At 38.1% G+C, this 21,646-nt stretch overlaps 3 protein-coding genes across 5 annotated transcripts in view; 1 reads left to right on the top strand and 2 right to left on the bottom strand.

Moving 5' to 3' along the window:
- Nucleotides 1–10,184, bottom strand: LOC122999691. Its single transcript, XM_044376826.1, has 2 exons — nucleotides 8,440–10,184; nucleotides 1–4,837 (listed from the first exon to the last, which is right to left on the bottom strand). The coding sequence occupies exons 1-2, from the start codon at nucleotides 8,582–8,584 to the stop codon at nucleotides 4,026–4,028; spliced, it is 957 nt and encodes a 318-aa protein (XP_044232761.1). The 5' UTR covers nucleotides 8,585–10,184; the 3' UTR covers nucleotides 1–4,025.
- The window catches only part of LOC122999687 (cytospin-A-like), a 93,491-nt gene that overhangs the window by 7,329 nt on the left and 64,516 nt on the right, over nucleotides 1–21,646 (top strand). The gene's annotated exons all lie outside the window — the stretch shown is intronic.
- LOC122965628 (disks large-associated protein 2-like) overlaps nucleotides 10,185–21,646 on the bottom strand; it is a 19,823-nt gene continuing 8,361 nt past the window's right edge. Inside the window, exons 2-3 of the mRNA XM_044329783.1 lie at nucleotides 12,800–13,017; nucleotides 10,185–10,404 (exon numbers count right to left, since the gene is read on the bottom strand). Of these exons, the coding sequence (XP_044185718.1) occupies nucleotides 10,185–10,404; nucleotides 12,800–13,017 (438 nt within the window). The remainder of the gene's footprint in view (nucleotides 10,405–12,799; nucleotides 13,018–21,646) is intronic.

Genomic DNA, 21,646 nt, shown 5'->3' on the forward strand with positions numbered 1-21,646 from the left:
TAAAAGTTGTAAATGAAAATTCACAAGTAACACCACAATAAGCAAAAAAAAAAGAAAACAAAAGTATCACATACTTGTTTCATTCTTTTAACAAAATAAGCATAAGCTAACAAATACAGGCTCAACTATGTTATTCAAAAGGATGCTTTTTAAGTTTGACAAAATCTGATTCACTTAACAATGCAGTCTGAGATCCCTGAAAATTGCAACATGGTTGATGCAAAACAGAGAAGCATGTTTTCTCCAAGAAACCTTGAATAAATGCAGGAAGAGCACACAGGGATAAAAAAGGATTTATATTCAAGCAGTATTACAGGTTCAGGTGAGATCAGATTCCATCCAAAAACCTTTGTCCAAATAACTGGACGTCACAGAGTTGGCACAGTTATTTCTTCAGATCTCTGGATGACAACAAAATGCAAACAAAAACCCATGGGGTAAATGACTACATAACATATATTAGATAGACAATTCAGATTTTCTTACAAATAATTATATATTTCATTACACAAAATATGGATGCATGGTTACAAAATAATTGTAAATACCCTTTGTCTATTTCTCCTCCAGTCTTTGTTAAATATATATATCTTTTGTGTATTTTTTAAAATAAGATTAAGATCAATATCTGTATTTTTGCTACATTTCAACTTATTTTAAGGGAAGGGTAATTTCTTTGGGCTAAATGATGACATTGTTAATGAAACACTGGATTCAATTTATTTATAGTGATGGGTGAGTTCCCTGGCATCAATCATTCACCAAGATTTGGAGTTAAATTGGATATGCATTAGAAGAATGTTAAGCATTTGTACAGCATTTCCAATTATAATATCACAGGCTTTGTTTTCAAATGTTGCCATAGTCAGTAAATAAATTTATCAGTGTGTGATGCACTTATGATTGTTAATTTCTCTTGCATATGTCACAAAGCACATTGATGCTACGAAGCAGGAATCTTAGGAATCTCACCAACAAACTGTTTTTAGTCTACTACTGAAATAGTAGACTAAAATTGGGTAATGTGTAGGAAACAACTAAGGCAACACTAAAACAACCTTTGACGTTGCCCGTGGCTCATGCAAAAATAACTAAATAAATAAAAGTGCCACCAATATTTTCTGAAAACACCATTCCATTTCCAGCATTGATGACTTGCACGAAGGCATAACATTAACACCTACTTTCTATAACTGCAAATATTTAGATGACATAAAAATAACAAAGAACAAAGCACTTGCATAGAATGAATGAATGTAGATTGGAGACATCATGATTGGCCAGTCTTCAGCACCTTTAAATTAGTTTGCATTCCCCAAACAATGGGAAAATATGTAAGTAAGGAATGCCACTGCAATCCTCTCTTATGTAGTCATTCAAAAAGCAAAAAATATGAATACAAGCCTTTCCAAAGTTTTTTTTTCATATATACTGTATATGTATTTATATATTAAAACGATTATAGGCTAAATGTTGTCACAGTCATATGCCTTCACTGAAATCATTTATGATTTATGCTAACCCAGCTTTAGGCTGATCTGTAATAAAAAACTCAACATTTTTGTTTGGATTTATAACAAGAAGAAATAGGTTAGGATCTTTTTGAAATGTATATTCTGTATTGCAAATGTTGAGAATGACAGCAATGAATTTAAACTTATTCCTGACCTAACTACTCTTTGTACCAAACCCTCAAGTTCAGAGTTATGGAGTTGCTGCCAAAAATTACCAGCAAAACATGCCTTGATGTAGTGTTCCTCTGTAACACATATATTGGATTTTCAAGGCAAATTAATCCTTAGACTAGTAAGCATTTAAGCTCAGGTTTAATGAGTTACTGTAACAGGTGTGTAGGGTGTAGCTACTGCAATGACTCAAAGGGAAATGTCTGCCTTTTTTCTTTTGTGGCTACAACTTTAATTTTGATATTACCTCTGGTACAACCATGCCACTTTTTCTGCAAGTATTGTCATTTGGTCGTGCAAAGGGGGAAAAAGATCCACTCTCTTTATAAAGTGAGAGATGTTGCCTCTCCTTTATTAAGTCCTTTTGAAAGGTTCACATTTCAGTCAGGGGTCTGATACATACAAGCTTCCCATGGTCCTGTGCTGCAGTGATCATCCAGAGATAAGTGTTGTCAAACTTGGAGATGTTTGTTGTTGGCCTCAGTTCCATGGGCCTCAATATTACCTTTGGTACACCGTGTTGGTACAATGGGACAATGGAACGGATGAGTGGTTTAGGGGAATGGCAGTGTCTAGTGAGCAACTATTATTTTTACAACAAAAGTAGTAACAGACAAAATGAGTAATTGGCCAAATATAGCGGATGATTGAGGGCTCCCACCCATTAAGGTTTGACAGGAGCCCAGCTAAGCCATCACTAGTGAGGCGGTGTTAGTACATTCACTGGTACCATACTGCACCTCTGGGGACATGTCAGAGAGGTAGAGGCCCTCAGTGGCTCTGATTGTCTACGTATAGGGACCAATGTTTTTCTGTTATCTTTCAGCAGTGATGAACCATCCCAGCAAGAAAAAATCCCCCATTACTAAAGATATGTGGCATTTAAATTAGGTGAATAGAGTGGAATTCCATAAAATATGGAAGTCCATATCTCATAACACAATTTACCAAAACAACAAATCCAGTTCAGAATTTGACCATTTCTTCTGAAAATAAAAACAAAGGGATAGTTGAGACCATTAAGCAAACATTTAAGAACCTGTAGCCACCACTGCAAGAAAAACAAAAGGCAAAACACTGGCACTACCAACTTCCTTATGTGATGCACAGTCGGGTGATGAACATGATGAAAAAATGGAGACAGACCTAGAAGACTGGAAAAAAGTGCTGTGTTTGGTTTAGAACCACAGTTACTACTAAAACCCCTCTCAGCGCTGTCAGAACACAGTATGTTTATAACTGCAAACAGTACAAGTATTGAATATAAGTTTCTCTATATACAAAATGGTACATTTATATACATATACATAGTTCGAACATGAATGCAGTTTGTGCTGGAATAAACTGAAGCCAATACATTCATACTAAATGATCATTGTAAACCATCTCTTGCTGTTTTCCTCTCCACATGCTGTTAGACTTTGAAGTCAGTTACAAATGATTCATCGTGAACATTTTTAGCCAGGGACTAAATCCGCAAAGCCATGAGACAGTGTCATCCATAAAGTATTCCAGAGGATTAGGCTTTTACAAAAATTTTTATAGGGGTTGTTACAGCTTGTTGTCATCAATCTCTGCTGTTTATTAAATCATTACAGTTAGTACTTAATGTTATGTGGCTCACCAGCTCCCCAGTGAAAAAAACGCCCATTTCATCTGGAACTGGCTACAAAATGGATGAAACAAAGGCCATGGCAAAGGAATGCTTTGATTAGAATAACTAAAAATTGAATGATATATTAATATATTCATAAATAATGTATTCATCTTTGATGCATTCATTAAAAAACTAGGGTTTATAAAGTTATTCACAGTATATTTTCAGTATACTCAGGTGCTTAAGAGAATGTTTCTACATGAAGAGAAACTGGAATGAACATGAGCTATTCAAATTCATGTGCAGAGACAGACCAACTTATGCTTCACCTTGCAAGGGCTGATTTTTAAATTTTATCATTAAATTACCCTTAGATTTCCAATTATTTTTACTTGATTTGACCTTTTCTCTGAAGGTTGGGTATTTAAGACAGCAGAGTAAAGATGATGCTGCACTTGTTGGCACTTGAGGATCTGAACATCAGCCACACTCTCTCTCACATTCTTATGTCACCTCATTCTGATGTAAAACAAAATTGTTATTTTTTATTCCATGGCTAAGCAAGACACTTGTTAAAAGATTGCTTGAACAACATTGTAACCTGTTCAAGAGATGACAGACTCTGTGTCTGCATAGAGTAAAGGGACATCTAACAACAGCACTGCCCTGCCTTTCTTGGTAATTGTAAGGTTTTCACCCTGGCCTCCTCATCTCATTTTACTGTATATGTAGAATGGGAATGATTAGAATGACATAGACAGATATGACATGGGCCCACTGGTGTACTTTCTGCTCCACAGTTCTAGACTGGCGCTTCTGTGACCACCTGTGTGGCCACCTGTGTCCTGCTGCTTATGGATCTTTTTAGTTTTGTTTATCTCCCATGGGAAGTCTTCTATTGGAAGTGGGCTAGCAGGGCTGCCTGAACCCTCTGGCGTGCTCTCTGGGGTGCCCTCTATAATCTCAATTCGGGGTGGGTCCATCAAATCCATGATGCTGAAGGGTGCCGGTTCTGGTTGGCACATCACTGACTTGTCCTCTGTATTCTGTCGAACGGACCAGCTTGAGCCTGCTTGAATTCCTATGGATACCCTGTCATCTGTTTGTGTGGTGCTGTCGCTGCAAGGCTCCCGGCACAAAGTCCACATGTTGTAGCACTGAGTAAAGTTGAAGAAGTTGCTGTTGAAAGTCTTCAATTCCCCACAGACATCTCTGCGCAGCTCTGCTAGCTCATAGCGCATTGCTGAGATTTCATCTTTCCACTGCATGTTGAATGCTGCAACCATGTTAGCAGACTCCTTAAAGGCCTGAATGGCCTGAGGGACCGGTGGCTCAGAGGCTATGGGTGAGGCAGTGGGGACCCTGTATGAAGGTGGGGATGCCGGTGGGACAGAGATGGCTGTTACGGTGGAGCTAGTACTGTGCTGGCTGCGAGCAGCCGCTGTCTCTCTCTCCAGCCTCTCCAGCTCCACATAGGCAGAGGAGCTGGCACCGTCATCATCCTCTATCATGTCGTCATTTAGTAAAGAGGTCCCATCCACAACATCATATCCCTCTGGAAGAAAGATTTGAATATGCAAACAGAAGGACATTCAAAGTGAAAGGAACAGCTGGAGTGTGATTTTATTTGGATTCTGAACTAGAAAATACACATATCTACGGAAAACATACAGTATGTGAGTAGAAAGTCATTCCAGAAATATACAAGATCAGACCCAATTATTCCCTACTTGGTATTCAAGATTTAATGGTTGAATCAGGGACTGTTGTGCTGTTCAAATGTGAATACGCCTGGACTTGAGTTGTACAAAACCAAGAGGTAACTGAGTAGTGTCATAAAATCACAAAATTACAAATATTAAGAAACCATCTGTCCATTTTCTGTCCATTTTTATCCATATCTACATATATTGTTGGTGGCATTCATAGTCACATATTTTTGGCAGTTTCTTATCATCAGTAAAGGTTTTGAAGTTGCAAACCTTTATATCTTCACTTGAAGTTTCTGTGGTGTTCAAGTATAGCTTTCTTTGAAAAATCCAATATAGCTTAGGGGGTCAGCTCAAAGTAATGGGGCTAATTCCTGTCAGAGCCAGTATATAATATGCAATATCTTTTTGAAATAGGTTCTTAAGTGCCTCAGCTTAACTTAAACAATTATGATAGCCATTAAACTCACATACTGTAGGCTTTTCACAATGTTTTTACACTGCCTTCTCAGTCATCTCAAGGAACATCAAGCTTCTTTCCATCTTTTCACTGCACAGCACAGTAAAGAGTGGAATTAAACATGAAATACATAAATCATTATCAAATCATGAATCAATTTTCTGAGAACCCTTTTCTCAAAACATCAAAATGTTTCTCATTGACTTAAATTTGTGCCATTTTTGTGCAAAAGAAAAGATGTAAAGGGAGTAGGAGATTCACAACCCACTGGGCCAAGAAGCAGATATGAACCCTATTGAACATATCAGGTCCAAGGTGGCTGATTAGACCATGCAGAGTAAGTAACCCGGTGAGGGGAGGGGTCTCTCCCCCCTTCAGGGCTGCACCAGAGAGAGGCTGCAATCCCACAGTCAAAGACAGCTGACAGACTCAATGCCAAGGGTTAGACTTAGCCACACGTGGCCTTTTACAAGAAGTCAAATTTTCATGGAAAGAAAAAATAAAGTTCACACATGTACAGCAGACAAATGCTGCTCTCACAGATGATTGGAGACAGTGGCAATGCGATAACATTCAGTACTATTTTATGGTTGCGATATGAAAACATTCCGCAGTTTGGGAAGTACATCTCTCATACATTTACACTTACAAGGTGGTCTAAGCACACTTAAAATAGAGACATGGTAAACAACTCACAAAAGCCAGCATAACGTTCATCACTGTAATCAATATTCAGCGTTATCACGGTTTTAAGAAGAAATCAAATCATCTGAGTTATTGTGAGTTGTTTGTAACCGTGTTTGCTGCTCAGGATAACATAACGAGATACTTCTACCAGCTATATAGATATAGATATATATATAAACTCTATGTATCTATTTTTTACTGAGAAGGCAGTGCAAAAACACACATATACATAGATATATGTATGCGTGTCAACATTAAAATACCTGCAACAATCATCACTGATGCCTCCAGTTGTTCTTTCCCCCTGGTTATCCTTCAAGAGATGGATGGTCAAATGGAGAGGGGTTTGCTGCTCATCTGCCCTATGGAGCATCAAGGGATCCCTTCCCCACTCAAGGGCCCACTAGCCTCACACGGGGTTTGGTTCATAAGCCGCTTACAATTCAGTTTTAAACTAGTTCTGTGTACTAACATAAAAACATGATTCTAAGAATCAGTGTTTTTCTTAGCCAGGATAATTTACTTTATTTAATTTTTAGGCCACTATTCCCTCAGAACAGTGCAAAGAATACACAAAAGGAGAAATAATTACAGTATGGCTTGAATGGAAGGTGCCAGTACTGTATATAACTAATCACCATCCAGGGAACCCTCCCTCTGAGTTGCCAAAACTTTGTCTGACATATTGTAATTGATGCATTATGCCAATCTTCATAATACAGCTTCACAACATATTGAACAGGCGACTGCTTGTTTTAGCCCATATAGAGCTGACAGATTTGGAGCAGAGAGCTAAATGAATAGAGTTCAGCAAATAAGACGGTGGGATTGGAGAACACTCCTTTATCCTCAGTGCTTCTGTCACATCGAAGAAATCGTAGATGGAAACCCAATTGAAGATGAGAGGATTCCAAAAACAAAAGTCCAGATTGAACAAGAAAACAAAGCCCACAAAATAAGTAAAAGTGCAAATGTCTCCAATATTAAATTGACAGAAAAGTGTAAAAAAAAAAAAAAAAACAATAAAAATCCAGGTCATAATATTTAAAAATGCACATATTTAAAGAAAAATGTTTCAATAGGGTTCATAGCTTTACTCTTGCAGGCAAACACCAAATGCACTTAGTGAGGGAGTTACCGCAAAGGCTCTGCTTGCACAAAGAACCTGAAATGTTAATTTTAGAGATATATTGCTAATACTGTGTTGCTCAAAGCCTTGAAATCTTTGCATGTTGTATTAAAAAAGCAGCATGTAGTACAAATAACAATACAAGAGCCCATAATTTTTCTGAATATCTATCTCAAAAAATGTTATAAGAGTTTGGGTCCATTGTCATACAGTAATTGTAGCTAACAATGAAATATAACCATTAAGTTCACTCAACTGGAAACTTGCAGTTGAAGGAGAAATTGATTAAGAAACTTGAGGAAGTCCTGTAATAACATATACATAATATGAATTAGTTATTTGGACTGAAACTGCTGCATAAAAGCTTCATGCAACACAATACAACAATACTGCAAATATTCAAAGGTTATACTGTCAAAATCTATGAATATATCATCAGTAATACAGACAGTTCCTTTGTGCAACCAGCACATGTGTGTGTTCTACTCTCTAGAGCTTGTTGACTTACCTTAAATTGGTTACAAGATTGTGTTTTAAAATTTTATATGGTCAATTACAAGGTAAAAGCATATGCTAATGTATTGGTGCAACAGAGCAGGGGGAGGACAGGCGGAAGGCTTGTCAAGTGTATCCTCTCAGCACAAATATGTGGACAACCTACCGCTCCCCTACCCCTGGCCCGTTACTTTCTCCACCCCTCCCTAAGACTCACACGCTTCTCACAACACATATATAACACCACAGTTTCACATGCTCAGGGTAGGACCTGTTCCTCTTAGGCATGCCATGTAATGTGGCTGTGCTGTGTTATGATATTGTGTACCATGGGCATGTGTTGCCATCTGAGTGTTTAAAATGTGACCCTCCCACCCCTAATCTAGTCTACAGCGTGGCAACACCACAAGTGACCAACCAGAAGCTTGGCTAATGATGCATGAGTCGTGCATAGTAACACAAGCAAATCCATTTAAACAATCGGGAGTATGCAGAGGCAAAAACACACGCACACCATAGCTTCCAAAGAAAATAAGTGGAATCATTCAGCCCGGCATCTCTGAAGCTCAAGGGTTCCCCACTGTACATATGTAGGTATGTCAAGATTGTGCGTATGTATAGGATGTATGAGGATATGTAGTCTAAGCCCTCTCTCATTTAGGGGGGGATTGTTTTACCTGTTGTGGATCTGAGAGTTGAAGTGACAGTGGAGGATGTCATTGAAGGCAAGCAGTCGTCATCTTGGGAATAACCAGCCTGTATTGCACGGAGGTAACTGTGGCTTCGAGTGCGGAACGAACCAGGCAGGTCCAAGGCCTCCATGGCCTGGGATTCTACTTCACTAAAAACGGACTCGCAAACTGACTCAAACTGGCCATTGATCTCAGTCTCACTCACCTGAGAGACAAAAACAGGAATAGCAGTCCTTAATTTTTCCTCTTCCTTTCTCTTTCTCACTTTGATTCTTCCCCTTTGCACAGCAAATATGAAGGAGTGTTAGCATAAGGAAATGCCACTGTCAATTCCGACCTTAAACTGAATAAATGTCAAAATCAAATGAAAAATAGGGTAGATCACAACAAAAAACAATCAGAAACTTTTTGTTATACAGCATTCAATTTACCACAAACCCAAAAACCAGGATGTACTGTACTGTATACTGCAAGTTACTACATGGAAAAAAGGCAAAGCATACTACAGTCTCAAATTCTTTATCTTGTAGCTCTGGCAAGTGTCTTAGACATATATTCAAAATGATTCTGACACTAGATGAATTAATTTGTTGATGACAAGATCATGCAACAATATCAGGACACTGTAAAAAGGAGCTATTTAACCTATTCTTTTCTATCTTGTCGTATCCTGCCCTGTCTTATTCACAGATCCTAGTCAAATACCGTAAACTGTGTAGTTTTAATAATATTTGAATGATTTACACTTATGTATACTTAACTTAGACAAAATAAATATAGTTAATTGCCTTAAATCAACAGTCTGTATAGCAGAATAATATGACATGAACATAATCTTGCCTTTTTCTCATTACTTAAATGTTTAACATACAAAATGATATTACAGAGCTTGGCTTTATCATTATTTCACACTAGAACTTTTTCAATTATAATTCAATTATAATTATTAAACTGGGTGATGGCATCTGCAGGAATATGCTGATTGTACAACCCTTCTTTTGACAAAATCTCTCTTTCTCTTCTTACTGCTTCTCCATATAGAGGCTTTGTGGCTGTGTCACAAATCTTGCTGTAGCAACCACGTCTTGTGCCACCATGGAGGTCCAAAACAGACTTGCTCAATTGATCCAACTGTATAGATTAATAGCAGGGTATGAAAGGGAAGATACTTGAAAAGATTGGTGTGTGATGTGAGGTTAGACAATAAGGTTTTTTTTGTCTCCAACTCCAGTTTCTACTTCTAAACATGAGTTGCAGTCTGAAAAATATCAGCTCAGTTAACCAAAACAAACTGCTGCTTTTGGTGTTGGTAGCTAGCTAATTTGCTGGCATGCAACAGGAGAGTGATGAATCGTGTATGAGTGGCCTATTCCAGTTATCCTTGGGCCAAATCAGGATACACACTCTCTGATATGAAACTAATATCTCACTCTCTCAATTATGTACAATTTCACATTATTTCAAAGCAAGAAACTCTTCAAACAACAAACTGTACACAACATTAAACTATGTCTGTAACTGATTCAGAGGTAGGCTATTAATTGAAGTATCAGTTCCATGTCCAAAACAGCACAAATTAGTTTTGCCTATTGACCTCAGTTGAGACAGCCAAGGCTATACTACAAAAACACCATCAGCTGTGGACCTCCAATATGGACCCCTGCAGGTGTTTTATGACTCTGTAATGGCCTCTAAACAAATACAGCTACTTAATACAGAACAACATTATATTATAAGCTCTTCCACTTGTATCCGTGTGTTGCCTCCGTGCGATGTATGTGTTTGCGACTCACCTGGCTGACGCAGCTAGCCTGACTGAGGGTGCTGACAGCGCGCATGTAGCTCTGGTTGCGAGAGCGGAAGGGCGGGGGATGAAAGGTGGTGGCAGGGTCCAGCGTGACACTAGGGTGGGGCCGCATATCTCTTGTGGTTTGCAAGTGGTAGCCCTGGCTGAACAAGGACAAGGGGTAGGGATAGACACGATTGCATAGTTCAAAAGCCACACATGGAACATTACTGGATGATACTTAATGAATCTATTGGATATCATCTGTGGGCATAGCCTGCTGTCTTCTATTTGTTATAATTCATGATTGAGTATTTCTCTCCAAAATGAGTATCAGCTACTTGGATGACTCATCTCTTCACAAAACAATCTTAACTGTTCAGTCAACATTGAACAATTTTAATTGGCTTGAGTGGTTAGCTTCTAGTCTCCTATGAGACAACAGTAACTCTTCCATCCACAAACTATAGAGAGCATGTGTATGGCTCGTCTCTGGCTCTTATAAGTGAAACAATGAGAGCTAGAAGCTGCAATAATAAGAGATTATTACACTCTCCACCAGAGGCTAGAGGGCTGATTTGTTTGTGGACAAAAGCAGGAGTGATCAGAGCCCCACTGAGATGATAGTAACAAAAATAGCACTGAACACTGAGTGGCAGAAGGGATGACGGATGCATGACGTCTCCCCAGGTTCACAGAATTTGGCTTTGTGAAAGCTGCACTGCCTGAAAACAAACAGCCACAGAGAACAATACGCTGAGTAAAAACATGCTAAGCAATAATAAGCTTAGTAGGAATGTGAAGGTAAGACAATAGCGTCCTTGGGGTCACAAATACACAATGAAACACTAGATAGGTTGTGCTGGTTTATCAGCCGTCTGACACAGATGGCTTCCCACCTATTACCAGAGATGGATGTTTAGGAAATGATTAAGTAAAGTTAGTGGACCCCAAGGAGTCAATTTTCTTTTTAACAGTTGAGGAGCCATTGATCTACAGTCTAAGTTCTTATATTGTAAGACTACTTAAGGCATCTGAATAATTAATCCCATTTGTTTCACACACTTCTTTACCAGTGTAGACTTTTACAACACATTACTTGTTTATTAACAATTATTAATAATATCAGTAAATACTGTCTACCCCGTTTAAATTAATTAGGGTAGGTGAAATATTAGAAACACCTCTCAGGATAGCACAATACACTTTAACAGCACTACAAAATCCAGTCTCCAAACAACCATAAAGTTGGTGCAAGACCTCTCTAAAACAGATTCAACAACAACTTAACATTGTAACCTTCATGAAAGTGGGATTTATTGCAAGGCTGTTCTATTAAACTGCATTCGTTTTAGCAAGGTGTGCCTAATAAACTGGCAACCATGTGTATTTTCAGGGTTGTCTTTTTTAATGCAAACCAAAAATATAAGAAATCTACTCAACTGAGTTCCACACTTTGGTGTATCACTGATCAAACACATCTCTCCCACCAGAGGTTTCTGATCATATAGTCAGTAAATTTAGCACGTCCTTCCATGCATCAACTTTTCCCCCATCCAGTAAGTCGAGACACATTTAAGCCTCCTCTCTTGAGTCTGACATTGTATAAATGTGACAGTTTTGCTACAGACTTGTCAACAACACTGTGATAAGATGAGGCACATTGCCTGGGTAAGATGTTGGGCAAATATTGAACTAGCAGACGAAAAAGGTCACAAACACAAAACCCAATTGGTACTGTGGCACTCAGCAGAACACTGTTTTACCTGATCTCATGAAACAGTCAGTGGATCGAATACTTAGCCAACAGCACACAAGAGCAAGTTAATCTGATTATAAAACAAGCCAACAAGTAAATACAGTCCAGCTCTCAGTAACAACTTAATACAGTTGTCCATGCATGCATTAAATGATGTACGGGACAATAACAAAAACTGCTCCTCTTATTTTGTTGCCAAGCAACTTCACTTGGAATCAACAAATAATGTAAAACCACTTCAAATCTCTCAGGGACAGCTGAGCAAAAAGCAGCATCAGCAAACAACAGTTTTACTTGGACGGCATGTAGATAAAGCAGTGAGTCAGTGTTAGATGTTTCAGATTTATATTGGAACAAAAGGCAGAGGCTGTGAATTACTGTTTGAAGTAGGTTGTAAATAAAACAGTTATTGAAGGCAAGGTTTAGTATTCATACAAACAATTTGAAAGCTCTCCCCTGGAACCCTTACTTAAAACACTGGATATGTTTTTGCAAAAGAGCTTTTGTTTCAGAGACACTTACAGCAGCATGTAGTCAACAGTTACAGTGCAATTCAGTTGTGCATGAAACTCACATACTGTATATTTAGCTCAAATTCACATTCAAGTCTTTCCCTGAAAGTTATTATTTATACTGCAGCTAATATTGATGCAGCATTGGTGATGTCACTCACAAGTTTCAGGCTCTGTGTTTTGTAGCTTGAGCAGGCTAGCACCTGCGCCAGTGCCCTGGATGACGGCTCTGCCATCATAATTGTGTGTGTCTGTGTGAATGCATAAATGTTGGGCAGCCAGACCTACCTTTGGGAGTCAAAATGGGGTCTCTGCATGGCTGATTTGAGGACGAGAGCATCAGGCCGAATGGCCTTCTGTGGGGAGGTCTTAGGGCTGTTGTCAGAATCACCACTTTCATCATCCACCTCTCCCATAGCTTTGACATAGCTACTGCTCCGCATCCGCCGGCACGGGATCTCCTCATCCTTTTCGCCTGGATATCCACCCCATTCATCTTGGGGTACCTGTGGGAGATAACAAACCTGTTTTAAATAAAACATACGCATTCAAATAACCACAGGGTCATAAGATATTACTTGAGTATCTGTGGTGACTTGTTAAACAATGGTGGAGTACAGATGTAACAGAGGGTTGGTTGTCCTTTATAAGAGACAAAATATCAGGTTTGTTCAGTGGGCTGTGCTAGTGAAATTATTTGCAAGTACAATGGGGCCTAATTAGCCAAATGAGTGTGAGAACTGTTTCAGACAGCATTCGGATAAGCTCTTGCTGCTTTCTCCCTAAACAGAAAATTAAGCTAATTCACATCCCCTGTTCCAAGCTCCACCTCTGAGTCTGGGCTCTCAAATAAAACAAGCTCAGTGCTTAACCTTACTCTACCCATGAGAATTAGGATACAGAAGGTTTCTCCAAGCTCAGTTCCTATCTGCAACTATGGTAACGCTCTTAAGAAAAAACATTTTTGACATGCTGACATATGGCTTGAACCAAAGCCATCGTGGAATATGATAATCAATGATGTCTATAGATTTACAATTTTTGAGCAGTGTTGGGGGTAAAGCTTTACATGGTAACATGTTACTGTAATCCTATTACTTTTCCCAGAAGGACAATAGTGTAACACAGGGCACTTAAGTCATTACATAAGCATTTACATTGCTTTATTGTTTAGAACATTTTACAAACTTTAAGCTAGTAGAACTGGTTGAAAATAAATACTTATAATACTTTGGATCAGCTTTTGAGACGTTTTATTTAAAACAATAGTTTTAGTTTCATTCAGGGACTACAACAAAAACTACTGTATATCAGCCTTACTCATTACTAATTTCCCTTGTATTTGGCAGGAATAATGAAACAAGCAGCCTGGAGAATAATTCTGAATATTTTTCTCATAATTTCTGTCGTTCCTGCATGGGGCCCCTGGAGGGCCACAAAGAAGCTGCCTCACTGTGCTCTCTCCATGGTTCTGAAACATTTAGAGTTAGTCTCTGTCTCTCTCCATGGTTCTGAAACATTAAGACGTAGTCTTTCTTTTGGTCAGTCATGTGCTGTGTCCAAAATCACTGTCTATTTGCCAGTTAGTGCACAACATTCACATTCTACCATTTTATTTAATTGTCCAAACTCCAAATGTCCAAAGGCATGTACACATATTTTCTGCCCATAATAATGGCAGTTGTTGCAGGCTGTTAGCTGCAGGACCTCAGTAAGGTGTTTATCATGTAGATAACACTTGCTGGAAAGCATGCACACCTCTATTTTCTGCAGGAATTTTAATTATTCCTAGTTTATTGTTAGCTTTGTAAATGTGAAAATCAGATAAGCAGTTGGATACTCCAACTAAATGGTAACAATGTCGGCTCTAAAAGAAGCATGGCTAGTGTAAGTGCCAATCAGTCAGCCAATAGACATATGTCAATGTACTTTAGTGATAACATCTTTTACAAATCAACAGCCTTTTTACAATACTTGAATCACACATATTTAATATAAATAGAAAGGTATATTGTACTTAATACAAAATACATGCTAAGAGATAAAACATGAAATGTTTTTAGATTTATGTGAGTCAATATGTCTTTAAAAATGTACAAAAATGTACGAAATACAAAATCTAATGGGAGGGAAAAGCATATAGAAATTTTGCAAGTGCAGTCATGGACTAAATATTTTGGATATTGGCCATTGGCTATAAACACTCTGTTGTTCCTTGTTAGTATTGAATTCTTGCAGTTGGGGGTGATTTGTTAGTTTCTTATGGCACAGTTAATAATTCTGAATTGTGTCTTTGGCTCTGAAGCTGATTGATGGTTTTATCTCAGACTTTAATTGAAACTGTTGTCAACCACATGCCTGTATGATTGTCTTGATCTGCTTTTCTGATATGCATTAGTTACAGGCATTTCAATTACACAATATATGTTCTAATCACACAATACAATATATTAATAAAACTAGAACACTATATGTTACAATACAACAATCCAAGATAAATCTTAATATCTGTGTAACTCAAGGGCATGTCTACAAAGGCAGCTTTTTTTACAAAGCAGGAATTAAACATACAGTAAACAGTATTTATTCAGTGTGTATGTTTCACACACTTATATATCGACAGCTGAAATGTGTGATGAAGGTGATAAATGATGTGTGATAAAGATGCCAAAAGTCTCTGCTATTATAACACACATATAATAATATTAACACATACACCCTCATTCAAATACTTAACAGATATAAACTGACAAAAGGCTGAACTGCCTGAAAGCAGATCCGCTTAAAGTACAGATCTATGCGACAACTGTTGGACCCTTTGATTTTAAACACAACAATTGTTGACATGTTTTCAAATGTGACATTTTTTCATGTTGCCTGATTAAATTAGTCATTTCTAAGTTAAGGGTACAACTGATTTCTCACATTCATGAGATATAAATTAAGGCAGGATTATATATACAGTACCAGTTAAAAGTTTGGACACACCTTCTCATTCACTAGAGTGAGAAACTGTGTCCAAACTTTTGACTGGTACTGTATGTAAAAAAAAGTTTGTCATTGAGAACCGTAAATGCAATGCATTCTAGTACATCACTAGCACACACACAGGAAAGAGCATATGGAAAAGACACAGTGAGTCGAACAGATCAGATATTAAAGACTACCAGGGAGAAGAGAAAAAGAAAAGTAAAAAGTAGATTTTAAGTTACAATATACAATATTGTCATGTAATATGACAATGATTCAAGCTAGCCCCAGTTCATTAAAGCTGTTCCATTTGCCATTCTAAACACCTTTTGTCAGCTGAGAGCAGTGGGCTTTACACTTCTGATAGCAGCAACAGTTTGTCTGGAATAAACACAAAAACTGGGTAACCACTGTTCATTAGCCTGACGCTGGCTGGAAGTGCGTGGGGGAGTGTAAGTGAAGGCTCTGTCCCATCTGTACTCTTTCAACTAGTGGGTGGTAATAACAAGGAGCACTGCATCCTGTGAGGGAATTTGTCATGAGATATAAATCAGTGGTGCTGTGGGTTATAAGCAGGACCAGAGCAGCAAGGCTTATGTATGTATATGTATGTTTTCCCTGTATTTACACCAGTTTCCACCAGACGTCCAAATACCTTGGTGACTGTCAAAGTTGAGCTCTGGATTAAAGATAACACCAAGATCTGTACAGGTGAATTCAATCCAACTGTGCATTCACTATAAATAATTTAGCAGTCTGACAAATTACTTATTTGAATATTTCAACTGAATATTTCCATACTACACTACAAAACCAATCACTTAAATATGTTGCATTGTATTTTTTAAGTCACACAACATTAATTACATTCTAAACATGTTTATGAAATGTCATATGTCAGCATTTTAACAACTATATAACTTTTAAAAGTTTGGATTGGAAGAAAATTAATCTGGGGCACTGGGTGAGATTCATCAGCACATTTCAAAAGAGCTCTAGCATTTGAGTTCTAAGAAACTCTAATACTATTTCACATCTGCAGGATCATTAAACCAGTTGGATGGGAAAGGTAAAACATCCTTTAAGAATAGCAGTCAAATTGCAAATCAAAACACAGGCATACTTAATTCAAGAATTTTCAGAAAAAGATTATTAAAATTTCCATCACACTCTTGGCGATGATGCAGTTGGTATATTTTCATTCTTGCACAGCTAAGGCTGCCAATAAAACCCCTGAGGCCATGGCTGTAACTTTAAAATGAGCACAGTGACACAGTATCACTACTTATACAAAAAACACATGAGCTCTTACTGTAAATGAGCTTTGACTGTCAGCCAAAGGAGCAAAGCATTTGTTTTGACATACTGTACCTTAAATCCAGTTCTAAGGAGCTTGTGATCAAAAAGTGCAGAAATAATCAATATTAAAACAAATATTGAAATGATCACAGCCCTGACATTAGCATAAATAGCTGTTAGTATTTATATTCTAATAATTGTAAACAGTTACTGTTCTTCACATTGCAGCTTCAGGATTGACATACTCATTAAGTGATTGTGTGTTTATTACTGTACACAGTGTGGTGTACAGCTACAATTATCAACACATAACCAAGTGCTCATATACTGAAAAACAGTTGGACTTAATTAGATTTTGATGTGATCGAAGTCATGGTAGGGTACATCCAGTATAACGCTAAAGTGATTAATTACCTTTAATATCTTTGATCATCAAACTGAATACTCTGTTTACAGTTGAACTCACCTGATTTTATTGAGATTGATCAGTGATTAATATTGACAAGTCAAATTATTCATGTGCTCTAAATCAATGCCCCTCACAGACACACTGTGGTTTCCGTTTCCTCGAGATGGCGATTTATGACAATAATGTGTCACATGCTGCACCATATTGATCAGGCATCTAGTAGAAACAACACTGTGTCCATGTGTGGTGCAGATGTAGCAGTTGTCCCACTGAACAGGGCAGCCTTAGCTCTTGAAACAACAACCCCAGGCACAGGGCTGTCCCTAATGCTCTACTCACTTTACCCAATCATTCAGCTTGCCTGTTCTAACAGAAAGCAGAGTGACTGATACCCCATTTTTTCAGTTTCTCTACCATTGTTTTCGCTATCTGATCTGTCAGCCCTTTGTCCCTTCAGTCTTTCCTTTAACACCCAATATCCTCTCTGACTTGATGACCTGCCTCAGCAGGACAGACAGGTGAAGGAATAGACGCCATACGGCACTATGAAAATAACAACCATTTTCCCCCTCTATTGGAGGTGGTGGTGCTATTAATACCACCCACTGCTTTCCACTGTCATTAATCTAGTATATTTTACTCAGATGTTTTCCCCAAACGTTTCTGTAGTCAAGATGAAAAGGGATCTGAAGTATTTAGACCATATGCTGCTAGAAATCTCCTTTGAATCCAAAACAATTGAACTTCATTTGGGCAGGATGGCTTAATGCCACATCTAGGAGCGCTATATTTCAGTATGCAATAGCACAGTGGGAACATAAATGATGGCCATTCAGTTTACTAATGTGTTGATATAGACACCATTTTTGTGTTTCATCCTCTTAAAAAAGAGACTTTCCAACCCTGCCCAACTTGGGAAGGTAACATGAAAATTAGCCGGACTGCTTATGTCTTCCTTCAAAGACCTATCAGTAAAACCATCACGCACACTAATCTGCTATGCATACATTCTTCCTCTCCCACATGAGTGGAATAAAATGTAGCAATTGTCTGGAAACTAAATTAATCAGGCTTAAAGACAGCAATAAAGTAAAAAGAATCATTTTCCTCCTAATGCACAACCATTGATCGTCTGGGGCTGTGGTTAACAAGGTAGCCATCACTCATGGAAGCATTGCGCTAGCTCATTAGAATTACCTTATTTCTGTGCTCATTTGATGCTACACCTGAAAAAACATGTTCAGCTGTGCCTCTGAGGCAGCTTGACAGGCAAGCTACTTTAAACCATCATTAGTTCCTAAACACTAAGAATACTTTGTACAAAAATAACCTTGGGATATTGTGTCTTCTCACTGCAGAAAGGGATTTTGTAAGCCTGTGTAGCAGATGCAAAACATTATCTAGGATAAAAATCACTGACCTGTAAGCAGTGGCAGAACAATCTCTTGTTCTTTTGACATTTTTAACTATAAGTTTGAAAACCCAATAAACTAATGCATATAATTTCTACCCACAGTATGCTGGGTAGTATCAGTGATAATATATGGGATGTGTAACACTGAATGCAGTCTACAGAATACTGAAGTAAGGTTTTGACAGCTTAGTCACCTACTTACTGCAATACTGTAATAAGCAGGTGCATGCAAATCAGGAGGATGTTAAATCCACTTTGACAGGAGTGCAGACTATTACCCAAATCTGTCCCTCTTACTTAAAGCATGTACTTAAACACACTCACATAGGTTGATTTGAGCATACAGTACTACACTCTCTAAGTACAGGGTGGCTTGGATGGTTAGGACCCAAGGGACATAATTTGTTGTAATGGCCACTGTGTATCATAGGGAGGACACCAGCTCAACCTTCGGAGGTATCACAGTGCTGTAGACACTCAAATAGAGACATCAAGGAGAGACTAAGTTCCTGCCCAGATAATCTTTTCAAATTCACTGCTATCGCCTGAGAGATTTCATTATTACCCTGAAGGAAAAGCACAGTGCTGGCTACATTTCAGACAAGGAAGGGCATGAGCATATACTGTGATTGATTGAATGTTACATGATTTATTTAATTCCGCATAAACTGTGTACACTATATGCAATTTTGTCCTTCCTGCACACTCAATACTGTTTCTCACCTTCAAAACATGCTTCAAGATCTTGGGACCAGGCCAAACCATTATTTATTTACACTTTGTTTACACAACTTAATGTTAAAGACATTGTTTTAAAATCAAGTAAGTCAAGTATTTTTCTTACACATGAGACCTGGCCATGAAATTATCTCATAATTATTAAAGGGCAGTTTCAGAAAAATGTGAAAATTCAACATTACAAATGCAAAACGGAAAGAAATGTTCGGCTTAAGTATGCATACAGTATGAATTAAATCATTTTTTTAATAATTAAAAAAGAAGCATAGTATTAATTCAGGTAGAGCGCTGAAGTCATGCTTGTATTACCTCATTGGTATCAGCTGTTTCATTCATGTTTCACAATCACTGGCTCATTCACGTCTGTGTGACTATCAGCTGACTAATAACAGCCAATCATATTCATACAGGTATGAAGCGTGGCCATAATAACCTCACACTTCTCACTATTACTGTTACCTGTTTGCTGCTGTAGCTCATTCACTGGCCCAACCTCCTCCTAATGTGCTACATTTCTTGGTGTTGTTGTTTTAACTATGTTTGTTAAAGGGGGATTAGCTCTCCCAGCAGACTTCTCCTTCCTGCTTGAATTCTTTAAAAGCTCCCTCAAAAGCTGAGCCTTTTTCTGCCAAATCTAACAGCATATTCATTTGCTATAAATGGTCAATTCTCTGACTGAATTAGTAATTTATAAAATCTTAGTGTCTCCTATTTATCTGTATTATGTTTGTTTCTGTTGCCCTAATCTGTCCTAATTCTGGAGCATTTCCAACCTCTGCTATATCTGTCCAGCCTTACTTAGATCTTACAAATTATGGTTATATCATTTCTGTTTCACTCTATTGACGTTTTCATCATGATTCTTAAGATTTTTCTTTGTTTTGTTTTTAATGTTTTAGTTTCATTTTGGTTCACATAAGCTTCACCCTGTAACAGGGATGTGTTAGTTGAGGAGCCTAGCCTAGACGACTTGACACCCTGCTGAAACAAGATTATGTCAACAACTTGCCCAACACAGACCTGTTATCCTCATCACAAGTGAACACAGACCTAAAGGACACACACAGTGTGTCCCCCCTTACTTAACATAGTGGCACTGAATAAGGCTCTAAGAACGGACACGCTCAGTGCAGAATGTGCCAATGTGGCAGCTGTAGGGTCTCTGCCTGCTGACACATAAGCTTGTCAGATGCAAGTGAAGGAGCCTCTGTATTGACAGTCTTTCTAGCCCCATGGCACACACAACTACTGTGTGTGTATGTAAATGTGCATTCCACATAGCATCAAAATATATGCACTGGTTACTACCAGACAACACGCACAACAACACACCTGCACTTTCAGGCCATAAAATGCACTCAACAACCCATTTATTTAACTGTTTCCTCTTTCTTTTCTTTTTTTTCCTCTCTCTCTCTAGTACTTCTTCTTAATTATTTAATTTATAAATTAATTAATTTAATTTTAATTTACTTATTTTATTTACTAACTGCTTTGCATTATTTATCTATCTTCTATCATGTGTCATTTTCTAAAACCAAAAGATAGCTCTGCATGATGGGACCATCTCATACCAGGCCCAGGTGGCTGGGCCCGGTATGAGACGATTTATGATGCTTTTTTTCTTTGTTAATCACTCATCTAGCACAAAATAAAATAAATAAATAAATGAAAAACGAGCAATGCATGCACTGGGCAGAGATTACGCCAAAAGCATGGACATCCAGTACCTGACAGAACTATTTGTAGGTTTATATGAGTGGGTTTTTCATAAAACTGAGTGAAAATGGAAGTGGGTGTGGTTAATAAATGTTTGCAGTTATGATGATTGTGTTAGCCCTAACTAACTTAGCAGGGCACAATCTGGAAAAAGGCTAAATGCAATGTTAGTAAGAGGAATACATCATCGTCAGGGGGAGTTGGGGCAGGCTTCAGTAATGGCCAATCACTTCAGCTCTCCTCATCCCCATTACAAGCAGCAGACCGTTTCATAATGGGCTGGGAGGGGAGTCGAGTTGTTGGGAGGTGCAGAGTTCCAAAGCACAAACATACATACAGCCTCCCCCATATGTTATTAGGCCTGCTGATGCCCTTTTTTAATTTTTAATTTCTGTCATCATGTATCAATTATGGATCTTAAATAGCCACTACATTATACTATTACAGCTCATAGTATCATCATAGTAAGGTTGCATGGTTGCACTCACTGTGAGTCACAGCATTTGCTAAATGATAAATAAAATAAAGAAAGTGATACTAAGATAGCAGAAACCCTGAACACCCTGTTCTGTCTTATGGGCTTGTC

The sequence above is a fragment of the Thunnus albacares genome, chromosome 16 (genome assembly GCF_914725855.1).
Source record: "Thunnus albacares chromosome 16, fThuAlb1.1, whole genome shotgun sequence".
In the NCBI taxonomy this organism is placed as follows: domain Eukaryota; kingdom Metazoa; phylum Chordata; class Actinopteri; order Scombriformes; family Scombridae; genus Thunnus; species Thunnus albacares.